We start from the raw sequence: 21,131 nt of genomic DNA on the forward strand, positions 1-21,131 counted from the left end.
CTGTCATTACTATTTGGATATCCTTCTCTAGGCAGAGGTTGAGTTTTGGGTCTCTTCATTTATACATCTTCTTTATAAAGTACTAATTAAAAGAAACTATTCCAGATAGAAGACATCGTCATAATATAAACTTACTTTTTAACATTCATAAGCCATAGATAAGGTCACAAGGAGAAAAGCTCAGTAACTTGAGACAGAACCATTACTAGGACATGAACGGATACCAAGAGAAGCCGAGTAACTTAGAATCTCAGTTCTATATGAACTATAAGATTCACTTTATGCACAGTTTTTATTTCATTGTTACTATTATTATTGTTTTCTCTTGAGGGCAATTGATTTAAGACATGCACAGCACAGTACTTTCTATCCCTCTTTCAAACTCTTAAGAATTCACAAGTTGAACATGACCTTAATAGCATTACCGCCACAAGCACTGGTTTCAAAGGCATCTTCCACCTCCTTCTGTGAGAAGCCAAATCTGTGAGTTATAAGCGGCTTCACATTGATCTTACCACTTCTTATAAACTCCAAGCACAGAGGCCATGTGTTCTTGTAACGAAACACACCGATCACGTCGACTTCCCTGTCATATAAAGTTTATACTCTGTAAAATGGTAAAGAAGAACTTGTAGATGTCGAAAAGCAGGTATCGAGTTACCTTGCTGCAGCTGGAGTTAGTGGAACAGTCATCTCATTGTGACCCATTCCCACGAGACAAACTTTGCCACCAGCTCGGGTGGCACTTAAAGCTGTTGACATTGTCTTGTTAAAGCCAGCACAATCCAAGCTCACATCTACCTCAGCTTTCATGGCTTTTTGTATCTGAGCAACATCTTGATCTACATCCTGCAACATTAGATGCGTTGGTAATGTAGTAATCGACAGTAAAACTATGCATTTCGATGAGTCTGGAGCTTTCTACGAGTCAAAAACACAGGTAGTGTCTCGAGTGTGAGGGCTTGCCCCTATTTCCACTAAGCTCTCTAGATAAATCATAAAAATTGTACAGGTGAATGCACATTACTAAAGGTGTTTGTGTTATGAAAGGATGGAGAGAGACAGAGAAACCTGAATGTCAACTGAAACTTTAATAACTTCATCTGCTCCAAGGTCCTTTGCAACAGATAATCGAAAGTCATCGACATCAACAATGACAATCCGTGGTGCACCAAATGCCCGGGCAGCCATCATAGTGACGAGCCCAATTGGTCCAGCTCCCATGACCAAAACATTTGTTTCTGGACCAACGTTAGCACGTCGACAAGCATGAACACCTACACTTAAGGGCTCACACATGGCCCCTTCCTCTAAGCTGACATTTTCCGGCAGTTTAAAACACAGGTCTGCAGGATGAACCACCTGGTTGAAAGAAAAATAAGTGCTCGGCATCCAATCTTGGACAACTCCATAAACTTGATATGCATCACACACGTCTTATCATTCAGATCTCCATAAATAATATCATAAAATTCAATAAGAATGAAATGAATACACACATGCTTCCCACAACATAGATTATCCACAACATTAAGGGGTAAGATTTTCAAGTTCATTTCAAACTGCCTAAGCAAAATAATTACTTCCCTTCTTTAACTTTTTCATTCTTAAATCACATGGAATCTCAAGAAGCATAGGGGTCAGTTACCTCATTTGCAAGAGAACCATGAACAGGGGGAGTGGCAAAGAACTTCATCTCTGGGCACAGATTGTAGCGGCCATCTTTGCAGAGATCACATCTCCAGCAACTAATTCCAGGCTCCAGCGCAACCCTATCCCCAGGCACCAAATGCTTAACTTCAGCTCCAACTTCTGCGATAATCCCAGCGCATTCATGCCCGATGACCATTGGCTCTCTGACGACAAAATGTGCACATCTCAATGTCTGAAAATATGCAAACAGAGCATAAGTCTAAAAAGAAAGATAATGTTGATAGGCCCTTACTACCATTAATTTCTCCTCTCAAACTCAAATAAACACAAACTTATGAGTTCTTAAACAAAGTATATGAACTTATCAGAATCAGCACCTCATATTTTTCTCTCGTCATTTTCCAGTTCAGAATTAATGGAGAGGAAAAAAAAAAAAAGACATGCAATTAACATAGGAATGAACAAAACAGAAAACCCATGATTCCAAAATTAAGGCACCTTGAGGTAGTGAACATCACTGCCGCAGATACCAACAGCCTTCATCTTAACTCGAACATCATGGGGCCCTGAATTGGATATCAAGAAAGAGTTGACTTGATAATACTAAGATAGCAAAAAATGAAGAAGATGAAGAAGATTCCGTAAGAGAAAGCGGGCATCATCAGGAACAGATATAGTGAGCAGGGATGGAGTGACAGAAGGAGAATAAAACATAAACAAGAATAGATACATACCAAGAGGAGGAAGGTGAAAAGGTTGAATCTTCAGGGTATTGACACCCAAAAGCCAAGCAGCCATATTCTCTTCAACTCCATCTTCCCCACTGCCGCCCTGAGACATTCCTCCTTTTCCCATGATCTCTCTCTCTCTCTCTCTCTCTCTCTCTCTCTCTCTAGTCCCTGCTTGTACTGAAATCAGAAGCGGGTTCTTCTGTGAGTTTCGATTTATCGGCTTGAAAATTTGAGGCGCCGTTGCATCCGTAGTGGTTGTGGATGAGATCCAAAGGCATTTGTAGCTATTAAAAATAAAAAATAAATAAATAAAACCCGACCATATCTCAATCAATTTAATTCTTCGTTATCTGTAATTCTAATAATTACAAACTTGATTGTAATTTAACCCTTATGAATACTTTTAATCTATATATAAATAAAGTTATTTTCATAACTATATAGAAAGAATTACATATTTATGGTGAATTTCGTGAGGGTCTGCATCTCTATCAGAAGTTTGGCTGATTTGAGAATTCTTAACCAAATCCGACACATCAAGGATTGTCATTAGCCAATATATTTTATAGTAATGAATATTCATGACCCACGACACAAAAAACAAAACAAATGGTTCAGGACGTCGAACTTCCAACACGCGGAGAGATTAAGGAAATATAGACAATTTGGCTTGATGGGTCGGATTTTGCTCGACATGTAATTACAGAGTAGCTCCTAAATCCAGACCCATGAAACGCCTTAGGAAGCATGTGAGTGAGACGTGCGCCAGCCAACAGCAATGGCCCACAGAAAACAATTGTGCAAGGATTACACCAGGATTGCAAACAGTTTATCAGAGCCTACGGAGTGAAACCTTTTTCTGAATCAACTTTTGGTCTATCTCTGCTAGATCTTCTGATCTCATTCTTCTGTTTCAAACAGTTTATCAGAGCCGATAGGCTACCAATCCCTTGGAGAAGTATTTTTTAGCTAATAGAGATCCAGAAAGAATGTACTCTGACTCAACTCTGATAATATCAGTGTCCTCCATGAGTTGTTTATCAGTGGCACAAGATCAAGAATTCAAGAACAAGCTTTTTTCTTTTCTTTTTGGTGATTTTCACCGTTGGATGCAAAGCATGACTGAACAAAGGGGATGGAAGCGTACATAGGCAAAAGTAGAACATTTAAAACCTTCCACAGTTTCCTTGAAGGATGCTTTCAAATGTTTTATAGAACTCTATATAGGTTCGATCATCAAGAACAATCCATATAGCTTGGGAGAATTCAGCCTTCGAGAAAATGAATGCGTCTGGAGGGTATTTATACCGCACCAAGGTAATTGATCCAGTAAACCAGTGCATTGGAGAAGCATTCAAGTTGGTCAAGTTTTTGGCATCGAGTTAAATGAATGCTTATGCTTATGTTCTCTCTTCAATGGAACTATAAGCATATGGTTTCTGCACATTTGTCACTTCCATCAATTCTCTAATCTTCAAAACGTCATCCCACCTGTCTGAACCTGCGTATGTGCTTGAACAGAGAACATAGTTCCCGCTATTACTAGGATCTAATTCAAGAAGCTTCTTTAAGACGATCTCAGCCAAGTTCACATTTCCATGAAGCTTGCAAGCACTTAATAATATTCTCCATATTACAACATCAGGAACCATCGGCATCTTCTTTAAGAAATCATAGGCCTTATCCAGATGGCCAGAACGGCTCAAAAGATCCACAACACATCCATAGTGCTTCATTTCTGGTGCAAGTCCATATTTGTTTTCCATGCTCTCAAAGTGTTCCAGTCCCCTGTCTACCAATCCCACATGAGCACAAGCTAGTAAGACCCCAATAAAAGTCCCATGAGTTGGGCAAATGCCCTCTTTCAACATTTGATCAAAGACATTAAGAGCCGAATCGGCAAAACCATTCACAGCAAGACCTGAAATAATGGAAGTCCAGGACACTGAATCCTTAATTTTCATCTCATTAAAAACCTGCAGTGCCTTCCCAGCCACGCCGCACTTACAATACATATCAATCAAAGAGTTTCCTACAAAAACGTCAGATTTGATGCCATTCTTGCGTATGTATTCATGAACTGCCTCTCCCACATCAAGTGAGCCCAGATGGGCACAAGCAGAAAGCACAGTAGCAACAGTTATTTCATCTGGTTTAACCATAGACACCATCATTTCTTGAAAAAGCTTCACTGCCTCAGCATGTTGCTTAGCTTGAGAATAGCCTGTGATCATGGAGGTCCATGAGATCACATCCCTTGAAGGCATATCATTAAAAATCTTCCTTGCAGCAACTAAATTCCCTACTTTTGCATACCCCATTATCATGGCATTCCATGATACTATATTTTTGTCTTTCATCTGATAAAACACTCTGCCTGCCAAATCCGCCATACCACGGCGTCCATACATGTCGATCAAGGTGTTTCCTAAGTAGACATCAACCACAACACCATGTTCATCAATGTACTTCACCAAATAGTCTGCCATTTCCCATTCACTCAAAAAGCTGCATGCTAAAATAACTTTCATCATTGTCAGAGAATCAGCACTCACATTTACAGCCTGCATTTCCCTAAAAAGATCAAGGACTTCCTTATATCTATTAAATTGACAATATCCACAAATTAAAGAATTCCAAGAAACAACATCTTTTTCCGGCATTCCATCGAACACCTTTCGTGCAATAGCCAACTCCCCAAAGCACCCATACATGTGAATCAAAGCATTGGAAACAAAAAGATAGGATTCAAACCCAAGTTTCATAGCATGAACATGAATCTTCTGGCCTTGCCCAACATCAGAAACTCTTGCACAAGCCTTGAACACAAATATGAAAGTCAAATTACTCCCTTTTATTCCTTGGTAATACATGCTATTATAGAAATGAATTGCATCATTAGGTCGATTGCTCTTTGATAGACCGTGGATCATGTGGTTCCATACTAGCAATGTGGGTCCCTGAATTTGGTTGAAAACGAAATGGGCTTTGCGCAAATACGGTGGAGAAAGAGCATAATGCTTGACAACTTGAGAGATAGAAGATGGGTCCATGTGCATTTGGGTCCTTATAAGCTGGGCGTGAAGCTCCTTAATCGAGCTGAGGGAGCCCGAATAACTCGTAGCTCTTTGTGATTTGGAGGTCTCAGTAAAGGTGCTGAACACGCGACAAACTGATCTGGGGATTTTCATAGCAAATCGTTGGGGCGGCCGAAAAAGAACACAGCTTATCAAACCACCTACAAACACACAGCGTTTGGTTGCAAGGCCATTCCAATTAACATGTATTCATATCGTACTAATTTAAAATATATTTTATTAATATAATAAAAACTAAATTATAAACCTTGTATGTTTTTTAATAATTTTTTTTCCTTCTAATGTATTTTGGTGGGTCTTATTTGTAAACAATATCATATATTATTTTGATGATATAAGAAAATTCATTAAAATTGGTTTTAAATTTTGTAATTGGTAGGAACCCTTCAACGGTGTGGAAAAGTTCATCTTCATTTTTTCAAAGTTTGAAAACGATGCTTCCATTGACTCTTCATGAATACGCATAAACAAGGTAAACCACACTCGACTTTGGACCATTTAAACCACGCCAAACACAACCCTACTTTGAAAAACGATACTCCCACACAAATATAAAAGCTTTTGGAGTTTGGTGTTTTTTGACCCAACACTCTCATAATGGCTAGAGTGGGGATTTTAGGGTTAGGGTTTGATAGCTATCATACATTAGCACCAAATACCCAAATCTCACCACTTCATTCAATTTAAACTTATAAATTTAATTATAATTACAAATAAATAAATAAATAATGAGAAAATCATTTTCAAAAGGGTTGCTATCCCAACTACTCATCAAATTTGACTTTTTATTTATTTTATTTTATTTTTTTACACAATTTGGTTTGACTCATTAAAGAGAGTGTTTGGTGTGACGATAATAAATTTACGAGAGTCTTTAAACTATATAACAAAAAGAAATATTTAAATAAAAGTTAGTTACTTAATTTAATTTATTTAGTTGATATAACTTAATTAATTAAAATTATAAGTAAAGCTTAATTTATAATTTCATCGTTAGTGCATTAATCTTAGGTTCCTAAGCAATGAAATTCATATTAAATATTTAATTATCAACCGAAAGGGACTCCATATCAACTTTCAAGATATTGATGAGATTAATTTTTAATTGCTTAAGGCAATCGTGTGAGCCGCCCAATATTAAAATATCAAAATGGAATTTTTGCAATTATTTTCGATTATTATATGATTAGTATGCATGCTTCTAAGTAAATTAACATTGCAATTTTTTTAAATTTATATTTATATAGTTCCACGTTATTTTTCATACATATATTTTTAATCTCGCTATCATATTATATATTTATTTTCATCGAAGATGACTTGTCCAATTATTCCATTAATAAAATTGATTAGTTAATTATTTGGACCTAATCATGTCAAATTTTTTTAAAAATTAAAAATCTAATTTTATAGATAGTTTTTTTGAAAAAAAAATATTTTAGTTCATAATTTTTTTTTTTTTACTTATTTTATTTTTATCCCAAACTTTAAAAACGTAACAAATAATAATCATCATAAATTATTAATTTAAAAAATAAAAAGGATTTTGTTTCTAGAAATTAAAGTCAAATACTCATCATAAATTATTTTTTTATTTTCTAAAAAATTAAAATCATTAAATTCCCATTAAAATTATGCTAAAGGAGTTTGCTCAAGTCGTTGACCAAACACAAATTATAATGAGATGGCACAACTTGGCATATCGTGATTCTATCCATTTGCCAAACCTCCCCTTCAAGGCTTAAACTACCAAAATCAAAACCGTTCGGGATTGTGTTCGATCCACGTGTCAATAATCTAGTGGAGTTACGTGTTTATTCGTTAGAGTTTTGCCCTTACGTCCACGGCTTATATTATTAATGTAAATTATTTTACACCTAATCCCTTATAATTCCTTATTATTTTAATACCAAATTTCTGTCACCAAATTACCCTCCATTTTAAATCATTTTCGCCCCGGAAGTTTGTTAAATTAACGCCGTGTTCCACAATTTTATTATTTATTTCTTTAAAAATACGACTTCTTTCAATAAATTTTTGTTTAAAAAAAAAAAACTAATTCCTCAATCATTTTGCTTTTGCAACAATTTTTGCAATATTTTTTTTATAGTATTAATATTTAAAAAGTTGATTTTAAATATTTATGCAGCAACACGAGATCCCATATTGGTTGAGCAGGGACGAAACATTTTTTATAAGAATGTAAAAACCTATATCTGGTTGACGTGTTCTAAAACCTTGAGGAGAAACTCATAAAAAAAAAAAAAAAAAAAAAAAAAAAAAAAAAGACAATATCTACTAACGGTGACCTTAAGTTATTACAGATGGTATCAAAGCTAAGCACCGAACGGTGTGCTAAATGACGTTGGATATACAAGAAGGTAAATTGTGAGATCTCACCGGTTAGAGAGGAGAACAAAATATTTTTTTTATAAGAATGTGGAAAACTTTTTTCTAATCGACCGGTTTTAAAATTTTGAGGGAAATTTAAGAAAGAAAAGTTTAAAGAAAATAATATGGACTAATAGATAGTGGGGTAAGTTGTTAGAATGGTTAGTTGAACACGATACTCCACAATTATATAATATTGTGTATTTGAACATAAATTCTCGTGGCTTTGCTTTAGACTTTCTCAAAAAATCTCACATTTTTTACTTATAAATTCATGATCATTCTCTCCCTAAATTGTGCCCACTTTAGTAATTAGGAGGAGTTGGAAGGGGATTTATGGTTTATTGTTTTGCAGTTAAGAGACGTTGAGACGACTTCAAACAAATCCAAACAGCCGTGTCGTAAGCTCATCGTCCAAGCCCCAAAAACTTCCAACGCCAGCTAAAAAAAAAAAAATCCTGTTTTAAAGTTTTCTCTCGCTTCCCCATCTCAAATAAAACAAAACCACTTTAATAAATACCTATTTATTTCTACTTCTCCATTTCATTTTACAATCCTAAAATTCCCTTCCACCATGCCCCTGCTCTATACTTCCAGAACTGGGCCACCCTCTTCGCGACTCCTAATCGACGTCGTTTCCTGGTACTGCGCCCTCGCCCTCTTGGGCCTCATTCTCATCGGCTCTATCAGAGAAACCTCCTCCTCCTCCTCCGCCTCCGCTGACGACGGTGGCCAGATGCTCAGAGGAAACTTGCTGACGGGGCGGGCCTGCGATGAGATTTACGTTGTCGGAGAAGGAGAAACGCTGCACACGATTAGCGACAAGTGCGGTGACCCGTATATCGTGGAGCGGAACCCGCATATCCATGACCCGGATGACGTCTTCCCCGGTTTGGTAATCAAAATCATCTCCTCCCACAACCCTCCCAAGTTGGGATTCCAAACCGGTTAATAAAAAAAAAAACTTTTTCTTTTCTTTTCTTTTCTTTTTAAATAATTTCGGAGACAGCCATAGAATTATGATATTATGATATGGAGGTTTGTGTATTTTATTTTTAAGGATATTGAGGTAAAATTATAGCTCATCTTTATATATCATATTTAATATAAATATTTCACATCAAACAATATCTATTTAGAATTTGTCCCTTTTCCCCCTTTCTATGTATTTCTGGTCGAACATTAACCTTTTTTTTCACCGTTCATCTCATAATTTTCAAATACCTCTACTAAAAAGAGTTTTTTGATTGACTTGACATAGGTAGATAACCTGCTATAACTAAATAAGTTTTTTTTTTTTTATATAAAATTTATTAAAAAAAATTATAATTGTAATTTATAAATAGAAAAGTTAACGTCGAGTCACATCCAACTCCATACGCATTCTAATTTTGATTTACACTCGTAAAGTGTTAATGGGATTTTAATTATTTCAACCATTTTGTGGAGCAATTAATTAAAACACAATAGCGATGACTCATTGGCTGAGATTGGGTGCTGAGAGATCCAAGTTGGCAGAAAGAAGGGATGTGATTGGATTGGACCCCCTTATGTGTCATTCACACGTGTGTTTATGTGTGTATGTGCGTGTGTTATACTCTATCAAGACTGGGCGAAAGTAGTGTCACGTTTGTACTCTATCAACCAGTATTAAACATATTAAAAGGGAAAATGAAGATTTACATTAGTGTAAGTTAAAGTTGAAAGAAATAAAGTTGAAAGAAATTTGGGTGAATATGTGTGTTGTTTAATGCATGTGGGTAGCAGTTGTAAGCTGAAGCAATTAATAAGGATACCAAAAGTAACAAGACAAGCCTATGTCATACCTTTGCAAGTAATCACAGTAGGAATGGCCTCTTTTTGAATAGTTCCATGACTCTGTATCCAGAAACAGATCAAGAGAATTAAATAGCTTTGCTCAAAGACTCTCACAACCTTTGAATTACTCTTCAATCAGATTCTTCATTCCTATCATTGCAGCTTGTTTTCATTTTGATCCTATCAATTGGAAAGGATGAGTTAAGGAGCTGTCTAAGAAATGCCAATGCATAAATTATAAGCTTTACTTACCTAAATATGATGGGATTTTGATGAAGTATGTGAGATCCCATATCGGTTCGAGAGTTCAAAACATTCCTTATAAAGGTGTAGAAACCTCTCCCTCAAAGCCAGACATCGGGAGGTGTGCCAACGAGAACACCGGGCTCCCAAGGGGGTGGATTGTAAGATCCCACGTTGGTTGGAGAGGGGAACGAAACATTCCTTATAAAGGTGTGGAAATCTCTCTCTAAGAGATGTGTTTTAAAGCCGTGAAGCTGATGACGATACATAACGGGCCAAAACGGACAATATCTACTTGCAGTGGGGAGAGCAACTCCATTAATCACTTACCTTGCTGCAAGACCTCACTTGATCTACTGAACTACTGGTTGCTTTCTGATATGTCATTGAAAGTCAACTGATTAATTTGGTATTTTGTTCGATCATGGTAGACAGAGTTGATGAGGTTTAACAGTTTGGAGGTGGCTAATATCTCCAACCATGAACTCGTGAGCCTTACCATCCACCTCAATGACACTTGATCCAGCTGCTTTTTTCACACCTCTACGCTTCATTAGTCTCCTTAATCGACTCACATTGGACCATGTTTCATTAGTAGCAGATATATTGGACAGCAGCACCAACACACCACTATCCCATTCATCAATTTCCAAGATGTAATCTTGTATGTTATGAGAGAGCTCAACATTTCCAACACTTAATACTTAAGCCCTTCATCCACCAGACCAGAATGGCAGCAAGCAGTCATAATCGCTACAAATGTTACCTCCTTAGGTTTGACACCAGATACTATCATTACTTCAAAAAACTTCAATGCTTCCTGCACAACTCCATGCAATGCCAGACCGGATAGCATTCTTCGAGGCATATTGTTAAAGATTTGCAGTGCCATTTCGATGCACCCACATTTCAACAATAGCAGTTCCAATATGGATATCCCATTTGATTCCTCTTTGATCTATGTACTCATGGACCCATGTGCCGAAGCCAAGACTTCCTAGGCTAGCACAAGCAGAGAGAACACTAGTTCAAATAATCCCATCAGGGCCAATACCCAAGCTTCGCATATTTGAAAACAGTTCCAAGGACTCTTTTGCATGGTTACTCTGCCCCAATCCAGCGATCATGATAGTCCAGGACACAACATCTCAAACAAACATTTCATCAAACACCCTACCTGCACTAGAAAAATCCCCACAAGCTCCATAGCAACGAATCCGCGAGTTCTGAACATAATGATCACCTAGCCCCAAATTAATCACCCCTCCATGAATCTGCCCGCCTTCTCTGCTCCCTGTAAAGTTAGAGCACGACTGGAAAAGTAAACATATCAGCTACAAACCCATCTCTTAAACTTTTGGTCTATCATATAAAGCAATTGTTCAAGACTATGATTGAATGCTAGTAGCTCTATTAATATTAATGTATATTATTTATATGCTTAAATGATAAAAATATATAAAATTTACTATTTTATTTCATCTTAATTCAAGATACTTCTACAGAGAAAAAAAAAGAAAAAAAAGCTAAAAAAGCGGCTTTTTTACTTTCAATGAATGAAAAATGAAAAACAAAAATGTTTGATGCTCATCACTTTGACATTTACAATTACTTAGAAACAAACAAATTCCTTTTTCTTTTTCATTAAAAAAAAAAAAAAAAAAAAAAAAAAAAAAAAAAAAGGTGGAGACCCAAACCAAACAAATCTTTGACCAAACCCAAACGTGCCAACCATCTATGCAAGTTGTAATGGAAACAAAAGATCTGAGCCGTCCATTAATTTTACTCCATAAAATAAATAGGGTTTGGGGGGTCCCTCTTCAAAGTTGAAAGGATAAAGTGGGGTTGGCTTCTGGCTGCTGTTGCTGCTGCTGCTGCTGCTGCTGCTCCTCCGCCTGCTCCTGCTCCTCTAGGGTTTGTTTCTCTCTTCCTTTCTTACCTTTTTCATCCTTTTTTTTTTCTTTTCTTCTTAAAATACTTAACAAATGTTTTTACCCAATTTTTTGCTTTGGATTTCTCAATTACTCTATCTAATCATCCACAGTACATACTGAGATCAGATTCATTTTCGTCTGGTCAACCTGTTATTCCCTTCTTCTTCTTCTTCTACATTTTTTCTCCAACGTTTCACTCACTTCTATCTGCGAAATTTCTCGATTTCAGGCCTTTTCTTTGTTGGGTGTCGGGGATTTTTTCTCAATTTTTCTGGGTTTTACTTGGATTTTGATTTGGGTTTCTTCATGGAGGAAGCCAATCAAAACCATCGCCTTGATGAAAAGGAAGGAAGCTCCAATGGAGCCTGTCAAAACCAGGACAGTTGCACTGTAGATTCTTCAAATCTTGCTAGGCCTGAAGGGAATTTATCGGATCCCCATATGGAGCCGCCGTCTACGGCGGTTCCGAAGAAAGAAAAGGAAGGGATTATGGAGCATGGATTGGATATTATGCATCCTTTGAGTCTCTCTCAGATACCGTCGACGGTGGCGAAGCCAGTGAAACGTCCTTCCAAGGACCGTCACACAAAGGTTGAGGGCCGCGGCCGGAGGATTCGGATGCCGGCGGCTTGCGCCGCCCGTATATTCCAGCTGACCAGAGAACTCGACCATAAGTCTGACGGCGAGACAATCCGGTGGCTACTCGAGCACGCCGAGCCGGCAATTATCGAAGCGACGGGTACTGGCACCGTTCCGGCCATCGCCGTTTCCGTCGGCGGGACGCTTAAAATCCCAACCACATCCCCGGCGAGGCCGAATGGGGAAATTTCTGAAGCACCAAGGAAAAAACGACGAAAAGACTCAAACTCCGAATCAAACGATTGCAACGATCAAACAACCGTTTCCTCGGGTCTTACGCCGATTGCTCCAATGGCGGCTTACGGTGCCGGCCTTGTTCCTTTCTGGGGAAGCGCCGGCGGGGTTACAGAGCCATTCTTCATGTTTCCGGGAACACCAAACAACCACCAACCGCAGCTGTGGGCAGTGCCGGCAAGACCCATATCTAATTTCGTATCATCAATGAATCCCAGTTTGCAATTTGGGGGTGTGATGCCGTTTCTGGCGAGAGGTGGTGTTTCAAATAGTTCGAGTGGGTTAGAAAGTGGATCTTCCCCGGCGACGGCGAGTGCTCCAGCGACAACCAGTGGTAGCACACAAATGTTGAGAGATTTCTCGTTGGAAATTTACGAGAAGAAGGAGCTGGAATTCATGGGTCGCCCAAGCCCCGCAAAGCCTGAAACGCCATGTTCGAAACCTTCAAAAAAATAATGACTTTTTTTTTTCTTTTTTTTAACTCCCAGTGTTTGTTATCGTTGTTGTTGCTGTTGTTTGGTGTGTTAGAACTTTAGTTACAAACAGTTTGGGCAAAAGATTGTTTTCCCACTAATAAATGTTGTCAGCACTGTAAAAAGATTAGGATACAACAGCCCCTCCTCCTCCTCCTCCTCCTCCGCCTCCCATTTTTATTTTACTCTGTTCTCTCTCTGTTCTCTCTCTCTGTTCTCTCTCTGTTCTCTCTCTGCTCTCAATTTGTTCTTGTTTATATCCAGTTTTACTGCCACTGCTAACACTTATGAGACTGAAATCTTTTGCCGTTCTTTTTAATACTCTGAAAAGGAAAACAAATTTACTTTTCATTCATCCATTTAATTTATAGTTCTTGCAGGTTGGCTTTCTTTACCGTCAAGAAGGTTGCCCTGCCCACGTGCAGGGTGGTGGGTTACGAGAAGATTAGGATGCACGTGTAAGCACGGGCCCCGCAACCTAATAGCTAGGCGAGGCGTGCCGCGTGGGTGGGGTGGGGGGGGGGGGGGGGCCCACAAAGCTTATGGATTATACAAAAATAAAGTCAAAAAAAGGGATTGAGGAGTTAGGTCAGGTGGGGTGGGCCACAACATCGGAGCTGGCTGTCATGTGATAGAAGGACACGTGTCGATATTTGGACCGACTCATACTTGGGCTCCTAAGTCCTAGTGGTGGTCCCCGCTTTTTTATCCCAATATTTTATTTTTTTGGTTATTCATATATGTGTTTTAATGGGATAATTAGGTAGATTTTACATTATAAACTTTTTGAAATTAAGAATACTTCCGTCCAGATTTTGTCTCACTTTACAACAATTGAGAGTAATGTGGAGGATTGTTAGTACTGAAAATGTGTATGATGAACAGGGATGCGACGCGTGGGTGTTGATAGACTCAATGCCGGAGAACCGGCAGAGAAAGATGCACCTCCAAACACGTCACTAAGGTCGTTCCATGTGATCTAGGAAGCCAACGTCATGCTTGAAAGTGCATGCCCACACACTGTTTGTTGTGCTGATATTGTCGAATGCTTCTGAAACCATCAACTTGCCACCTCCAACTTTCAATGTGTCTAAACTCATGCAGAGCTAGGCAAACAGAGGATTTGAAGTTAAGGCTCACACTCTTAAGATTCTCACACTGTTCTTCCTTTCAATCTAGAATTCGCAACGTCAACTCAATTCATGATATTGATCCAACTTTGGAATCTGGGTTGGTCCAAATTCTAAGAAACAAAGGTCCAAAACCGAATTTGGACATAAATGTTGGACAGTTCTTGGACCCAGTTGTGGAAAATGAAAGAACTGTTGCCTTATTTTTTACCATAATTCAGGCGTACTACGAACTTTAACGTGGTAACTTGAATTGGGCGACCCAACGTTAGTCACTTTTCTGGTAAAATACCCACCCATATCCATATCCATCCTCTACTGCAAGGGAAAGTGAAGGATAATTCAGATCCCATCCTCTTCCATGTCTAGAATTAATGCGAACTCCTCGGTTGCCATCAGTCGTCAGTGTGTGGTTGTAACAGCCTAAACCCAAGCCCCACAGCTATTAAATATTGTCCTCTTTTGCCTTTCCTTTTAGGCTTCCTCTCAACATTTTTAAAACACGTCTGCCTGGGGTGAGGTTTCCACATCTTTGTAAGCAATGTTTCGTTACCTTCTTCAACAGATGTGAGATCTCACAATTCACCCTTTTGAGAATCAGTGAGATCACTGACACACCACCTGACTCTGATACCATTTGTAATAGCTCAAGCTAACGGCTAGCAGATATTGTTCTTTTCGGGCTTTCCCATATAGGCATCACCTCAAGGTTTTAAAATGCATTTGTTAGGGAGAAGTGAAATGTTTTGCTCCCCTCTCCAACCGATGTAGAATCTCACAATAACCTCTCCCTATCAAAAGCTTTTAAAAATCTTGAGGGGAAGTCCGAAAGTAAAAGTCCAAAGAGACAATATCTGCTAGCGGTGGATTTAGTCTGTTACAAATGGTATCAGAGTCAGATATCGAACGCCAAAGAAGTGAATTGTAAGATCCCACATTGATTGAAGAAGGAATTCAAGCATTCCTTACCCGGGAAATTTCTTCCGATAGTTTGGCCACAAACCCTTTAAAACTTCTTCCGGAACAATGGATATATATGCCTCTTTGTTAGCGACATTACAGAAAGCCAAAAACTTAAATGCATGAAGAATTAGCATACGAAAAGCTTACACAACAAATCACTACGGCGACGACACAAACGCCCCGCTTTTCGCATACCTTCGGACAAACACTTGCTATCATGGAGTGATGCATTGAACCCACAAGCATGCAATTTGGACATCCATGGCCTTCATCATTTCTACGCCCATATTACTCACATGCATGCACTCTTAATCAGGTTAGTGGACAAACTAATCCCTTTTTAATTTAAATCATACCCCTCCCTCATGTCTCCCAGCCTTAATCGACACCCATTTATCCATCACTAAACATTAGCATTCAAACATCAATCATGGCGTTTTGTTCAAGATTTCAAGATCAAACTCTGCATTCCCTCCTAATTCCTTATATCCATCCAAAGGGTTGCTGACAATGGAAGAAGAATATTAATAATGGAGAAATGGAAAACCCCTCTCTCTGTCTCTCTGTTTCAATAATTGAATAAGGTTAAGGAACAAGGAGGGGCCTCCCCACACTCTCTCATACAATTCCCATCTCCAATAGTACCAATTTTGTGGGCTTGTGCATCATTGGAGTGAAGTTTCAATATGGGTTGGGCGTAAATTTGAAAGTGTTGGATAAAGGCACAACATCTCCATGTCTCCAATTTTTTTGTAAATCAAAGACTTCCACATAGTTCCGAGAAAATGATAGTAAAAGGGAAGAAGGAAAGTGAGATTTTAGGAGACATAAGGATGTGTGTTTGTCTGGTCTGAATGGTTACTTAGAGGCATAAAAAACAATGGCTTCACTCAAATAATGTCTCCACCCCCTTCTCCCTCTCAACTTTACAAGCTTTTGAATTTCAAATTTTTCGCCTCTCTCTGAACCTCAACTTGTATTGTAATGGAATATTATTAATTTTTAACCACAGAATCTGCAAAGTTTTCCACAAAAACTGAATCTGAAACTTCACGTTGTCCTACAATAATGTGCACTCCAATATTCTTTACTTTTTTTTTTTCCATAACCTTAGCTTTATCAAAAATATCTTCTTTATTGTTTTCACTTTCTTCATGTATTTGAAACTATTCCTTAAAGTGTTACCATCCAAGTCCACCGTTTGTAACTATTATCCGTTTTGGCTCATTACCTATCGTTGTTAGTCTCATAGTTTTAGAATGTATCTACTAAGAATAGGTTTCCACACCGTTGTAAGGAATGCTTCTGTGAGATCCCACATACGGGCCAAAGCAGACAATATCCACTAACAATGGGTTTGGACTATTCCAAATGGTATCAAAGCTATACATTGGGTGATATGACAGCGAGGAGGCTGAGCCTCAAAGGAGGTGAATTGGGTGGTCCCACATCAATTGGAGATAAGGGAAGGAGTGTCAGCGAGAAGGATGGGGATGGGTCTCAAAGGAGGATGGATTGTGAGATCTCATATCGATTAGAGAGGCAAATAAAGCCTTCTTTATAAGGGTGTAGAAACCTCTTCAAAAAACCCAGAAGGGAAAGTTTAAAGAGGAGAATATCTACTAAGAATGGACTTGGGCCGTTATAGCTTCGTTCCCCTTTTCAACCGACCAATGTAGGATCTCACAATCACACCATTATTAAACACTTGTTGTAGTTAAAAAGATGATAGGATTGATTATTTTTGTTGTTTGGTGTGTCTGAAAGTGGGATCCAAACAGAGCACTTTACAGGTTTACACTGTCCTTAATACTCCTCTTTCTGCCTCCTCACTTCTCATAACCAAACAATTCCCTTCCTACCCTACCTTCACATGCATTTCCCACAAAACCCATTTACTTTCATATCATCCTTTTTTTATCATAAAATCTTGTTTGGATGCAAAACCAAAAGCTTTTCCCTCTCTCAAACTTTACTGTCAAATCCATTGATTCCTTTCTAAACAATGCATGATTGGAGCACTTATTACTATATCTTTCATATACATTAGTAAAGGGGAATATCATATAGCTAAGTTCTCGAGATGGAGTTCATCAGTTCATTATTATTGTAGGTCCAATCTATGTACCTAACAAGGAAAAACAACAAACTAAGGAAACAAATAAGAAAAACTCCCTTCCCCAAAACAGAGAATGGAAGTAAATTTGGTTATCAGATTCAGAACGCAGAACTATCCCCACATCTCATAGCCAATATGGCTTAGGTGCATAAATTGAGTTAAATATTCACCATCCAAAACCAAAACCAAAACCAAAACCCAGAAATAGTATTATATAAAGCTTTAGGTTCTTAGCCCGAGTCTGCAGACTGACTGCGAACCCAACCAACTATTTTACTTATTCCCTTCACCCATTTCAATTCCCAACACGAAAACAAAGTTAAAAATGAAAAAGGGTTATGGTTTTTTTGGGGTTTGGGTGCGGTAAAATTTGGGAGTGAGTGTAAGAAAAGAAAGTAACAGAGAGAAAGAGGAGAGAGAGACAGAGTACTGAGAATAACAACGGATCATACTTCTGGGTGTACTTCAAATTCCTGAATTCTTATATAAATATCCTTTCATTTCATCCGTTGTTTTCGCTTCCACTGCAGAATCTCTCGTTCCCTTTTCTTTTTCCCTCTTTTACTACATGAGAGAGAGAGAGAGAGAGAGAGAGAGAGAGAAAGTTCTTAGCTTTCCCTGTTTCTGACATTTTTCTCATGAACTTTTTTTCTTTCTTTCTATATATCAAACACTCTTTCTCTCTTTGCTTATAATTGAGACACAAAAGAGAGGGGATTCCCGATTATGGGGAAGCAAAGGTATTGGAGCGGACATGGAAGAACAGCCACAGCTTCCACTAAAACACTCAAAAATCAACCAAATGGTTTCGATGAAGCTTCTTCTTCTACCTCTGCTGGCTGTATGTGTGCTGTTTTTCAGCTCTTTGATTTTCATCCTTTGAGCCACCACCAACATCATCACCCTCCTCGATCAACTGTTTCTCTCAACCCCATTGTCTCTCCTCCACCGCCGGACGACGACCATCTGTCTAAAGGTTCTTTCTTTTTTCCTCTTTATAGGACCAAAATCAGATTTTGATATATGGGTTTGGTTTCTTTCTCTAATTTTTCTCTGTATTTCAGATCAAAATCTGATTTTGAGTAATGGGTCAGTGAAAAATTTAGGTATTGAAGCTCCACGAAACAGTGTGGAGTCAGAGGAAGAAGAATCTTCATTGCCATGTACTCCAAAACAAAAGGAGGATGGTTTACATTTCCCAGTACGTAATTTGATTTTATGTTCTCGAGAAAATTCTACTTTGCAAACACAATAACTAACTAACCCAATTCAAACTCTTTTCTTTGTCGCAGAAGGGCATTGTTCAAATCAAAACCAAAAGTGGAATAACCAAAGAATCAGAAATGAATTCAAACAAGAATTTGTCCGCCGGCAACGACTCTCCGAGCACCAAGACGCCAACTTTAGTGGCGAGATTAATGGGTTTGGATCTTCTACCTCAATCCACCTCTCCTTCAACCACAACCAGAACTCCTTATTCACTTGTTGGAAAGCCAAAAACAGGCAAAAATCATTTAACTGGGACTCGTTCCTTGCCGGAAACCCCAAGAACATCTTGTGAAAGAAAACCAAATGTGGATAATTATCACCACCGCCTCTCACTTCAAATCCCCAATTTCGATAAAGAGAATGCAACTCCAAGTCCAAGTCCAAGTCCAAGTCCGAATCCAAGCCATTATGCTAAAGAGATCGTGAAGCAAATCAAAGAAACTGTGAGCAGAAAAGGTGGTCTCAGCGATATCACCAATAATTATTACATTACAAGAAGAGATCAGGATATCATTACTCAAACAAAACCCAAAAAGGTCATATCATTATCATCATCTTCTTCAGTATCTCCCAGACTGCCCAAAAATCCCAACAAACAGACACCAAAAGTTGAGGCCATGAAAGAAGGTGTTTTAGGGCAGAGGAAGCCAAAAAGACAGAAGCCCGTGAAGACAAAGGCGGGATTAAAGAAGAGTAATAAACAAGAGGAGCCATTTGTAGTTCCATCCAGAATAACCAAAGCCGCCATTGATGGTCCTCTCAAGAACACTAAGAAAACTCCATTGTCGAATCAGCTTTTGAACTTCGGCTCTGTTCCGACCATTGTTATGAAGAAAGACCCTCCATTTCCCTCACCCATTAAACCATCTCCAATGCAGGTAAATTCATAGTTTTACTCTCTATTTTGATTAATAATAATATTTTTAATTTTAATTTTTGTTATGTTGTGTTCTTGTTTTTCTTTCACAGTCACCGTGCAATCGGAATCAACCTGCAAATCAGACAGTCGATAAGGAATCAAAACGATACTTGCAGTCATCTAACCACCAACCCCACATTCCAATTATTCATCATCACCAACACGTCATCCAATTACCACTCAGTAACAGTAGTAAAGACGGCAACAACCCCAAACAAAACGCCGCCGCCGTCGCCGCCGCCGCCGATTGCAGTTACAACCACGACATTGCGGCAGAACTGGAGTACATTAGACAAATACTCCTCCGCCGCAGGAGTACTTCCTCTTCAGTGTACTCCACCGTTTTCCCTGAAAATTACAACACCACCCATAATAGAGTTTCAAATTCACATAGAAAATTACTCTGCCACTTGGTCGAAGAATTGTTGGAGCCGTATCTCGAAGTAAGGCCGTACCGGAAGGCGGCGTCGCCGGGAGAGGTATGGACGGATGTGGTGGAGAAATTGTGCGAGAAAGTGAAAAGGTTGCCACGTGCCAAGTGTGAGATATTGGAGGACATAGATGGGATAATCGAAAAAGACATGGACATTTTGGGGATTGGCTTTGAGGAGGAAGGTGAGGGGATGATAGTGAAGGAGATTGAGGAGTGTATAGTGGAGGAGCTTTTGAACGAAACGGTGCGTTTCGTTGAGACAGAGATGGCAGGATAATCACGTGGGAGATGCCACTTGGAGAGTGTAGACCCACAGATGCAGGTCGAAGTTACACGTGGACTGTTGACCCAGCCGACAAACACTGAGATTTTTCGGTTCTGGAAAGACGGTCTTTTTTGGCGAAGGAATCCCATTCCTCCTTCTCTCTACAAATTTTATTTCTCACTCTAAATTCCCAAAATTACAAAAAAGGCTATTTAATGTATCCTATATCTTCTATAGTGTAAAAATTAATATTTAAAAGCACTGTTTTATTCATTCAATTAAACTTTTATATTTTCTTTTTTTTCTTTTAATATTTAACTTCAGCTAACAACCTAAGTTAGTTAGTTTGTTATAAATAATTTTTAAGGTTTAATGTCCAATGTGGATAAGATATGGGCCACATGTGGTAACGATAAAATAAATAATTAAATAAGAAAAATGGAATAATTGAAAAGGTTACCGGACAAAACAGTGAGAGCACTGGGGTGTTAACCCGGAAATAAAGCAAAGTGCAGGGGCTAAATTCAAAAAACAAAAATACATTTAATCCGAAAGTAAAAAAAAAGAAATAAAAAAATTGTAAGATATAATAATGTGTATATATATAGACGACACGTATAGTATACAAAAATATTTGAAAATTGGGGAGGTGAAATTAATTAATGGAGTACAAAGTGAGTCACGTGATGGCATGATATGATTTTGGATGCTGTCCTAATACACAAAATAATTGGCATCGCATGAAACATTTCGGACACAATCATAAATAAAAACATTAATGTCCCTAACTTAAAATCCAGCGGGAAAAAGAATTCAAAT

At 38.4% G+C, this 21,131-nt stretch overlaps 4 protein-coding genes and 2 pseudogenes across 8 annotated transcripts; 3 read left to right on the forward strand and 3 right to left on the reverse strand.

The window, feature by feature from the left end:
- Window positions 1–121: 121 nt before the first annotated feature.
- LOC111810563 (GroES-like zinc-binding alcohol dehydrogenase family protein) lies at window positions 122–2,524 on the reverse strand. The gene is made up of 6 exons (XM_023697282.2): window positions 2,388–2,524; window positions 2,152–2,219; window positions 1,649–1,885; window positions 1,072–1,362; window positions 662–849; window positions 122–586 (listed from the first exon to the last, which is right to left on the reverse strand). The coding sequence occupies exons 1-6, from the start codon at window positions 2,506–2,508 to the stop codon at window positions 394–396; spliced, it is 1,098 nt and encodes a 365-aa protein (XP_023553050.1). The 5' UTR covers window positions 2,509–2,524; the 3' UTR covers window positions 122–393.
- LOC111810562 (pentatricopeptide repeat-containing protein At2g22410, mitochondrial) lies at window positions 2,401–5,830 on the reverse strand. Its single transcript, XM_023697281.2, has one exon. It carries the CDS (start codon window positions 5,573–5,575, stop codon window positions 3,785–3,787), a length of 1,791 nt encoding a protein of 596 aa, XP_023553049.2. The 5' UTR covers window positions 5,576–5,830; the 3' UTR covers window positions 2,401–3,784.
- A 2,553-nt stretch (window positions 5,831–8,383) lies between these two features.
- Window positions 8,384–8,971, forward strand: LOC147789371 (uncharacterized). The gene has a single exon (XM_087117636.1). The coding sequence runs from the start codon at window positions 8,448–8,450 to the stop codon at window positions 8,823–8,825; it is 378 nt and encodes a 125-aa protein (XP_086973762.1). The 5' UTR covers window positions 8,384–8,447; the 3' UTR covers window positions 8,826–8,971.
- A 618-nt stretch (window positions 8,972–9,589) lies between these two features.
- LOC111810352 (pentatricopeptide repeat-containing protein At4g38010 pseudogene) lies at window positions 9,590–11,280 on the reverse strand (annotated as a pseudogene). The gene is made up of 4 exons (XR_015411736.1): window positions 11,277–11,280; window positions 11,112–11,228; window positions 9,944–11,081; window positions 9,590–9,871 (listed from the first exon to the last, which is right to left on the reverse strand). The product of XR_015411736.1 is annotated as a pentatricopeptide repeat-containing protein At4g38010 pseudogene (transcript).
- A 475-nt stretch (window positions 11,281–11,755) lies between these two features.
- On the forward strand, window positions 11,756–14,013 carry LOC111810567 (transcription factor TCP19 pseudogene; annotated as a pseudogene). The gene is made up of 2 exons (XR_015411639.1): window positions 11,756–11,848; window positions 12,098–14,013. The product of XR_015411639.1 is annotated as a transcription factor TCP19 pseudogene (transcript).
- A 3,788-nt stretch (window positions 14,014–17,801) lies between these two features.
- LOC111810568 (uncharacterized) lies at window positions 17,802–20,573 on the forward strand. 3 transcript variants are annotated; one of them, XM_023697289.2, is made up of 4 exons: window positions 17,802–18,402; window positions 18,533–18,627; window positions 18,719–19,573; window positions 19,665–20,573. In XM_023697289.2, the coding sequence occupies exons 1-4, from the start codon at window positions 18,153–18,155 to the stop codon at window positions 20,322–20,324; spliced, it is 1,860 nt and encodes a 619-aa protein (XP_023553057.2). In that variant the 5' UTR covers window positions 17,802–18,152; the 3' UTR covers window positions 20,325–20,573. The 3 variants fall into 3 exon arrangements, with proteins under 3 accessions (XP_023553057.2, XP_023553055.2, XP_023553056.2); XM_023697287.2 differs by having other exon boundaries at window positions 17,803–18,402; window positions 18,491–18,627; XM_023697288.2 differs by having other exon boundaries at window positions 17,804–18,402; window positions 18,521–18,627.
- Window positions 20,574–21,131: the final 558 nt, after the last annotated feature.

This window comes from Cucurbita pepo, chromosome 14 (genome assembly GCF_057944985.1).
Source record: "Cucurbita pepo subsp. pepo isolate OVF chromosome 14, ASM5794498v1, whole genome shotgun sequence".
In the NCBI taxonomy this organism is placed as follows: Eukaryota; Viridiplantae; Streptophyta; class Magnoliopsida; order Cucurbitales; family Cucurbitaceae; genus Cucurbita; species Cucurbita pepo.

Coding starts and splice junctions, on each gene's coding strand:
- LOC111810563 (XM_023697282.2), bottom strand. CDS start 2,508: ATGGGAAAAGGAGGAATGTCTCAGGGCGGCAGTGGGGAAGATGGAGTT. Junction 2,220..2,387: donor TTTTCACCTTCCTCCTCTTG/GTATGTATCTAT, acceptor TATCCAATTCAG/GGCCCCATGATGTTCGAGTT. Junction 1,363..1,648: donor ATGGTTCTCTTGCAAATGAG/GTAACTGACCCC, acceptor TCTTTCAACCAG/GTGGTTCATCCTGCAGACCT.
- LOC111810562 (XM_023697281.2), bottom strand. CDS start 5,575: ATGAAAATCCCCAGATCAGTTTGTCGCGTGTTCAGCACCTTTACTGAG.
- LOC147789371 (XM_087117636.1), top strand. CDS start 8,448: ATGCCCCTGCTCTATACTTCCAGAACTGGGCCACCCTCTTCGCGACTC.
- LOC111810568 (XM_023697287.2), top strand. CDS start 18,153: ATGGGGAAGCAAAGGTATTGGAGCGGACATGGAAGAACAGCCACAGCT. Junction 18,403..18,490: donor CGACGACCATCTGTCTAAAG/GTTCTTTCTTTT, acceptor TCTGTATTTCAG/ATCAAAATCTGATTTTGAGT. Junction 19,574..19,664: donor TTAAACCATCTCCAATGCAG/GTAAATTCATAG, acceptor TTTCTTTCACAG/TCACCGTGCAATCGGAATCA.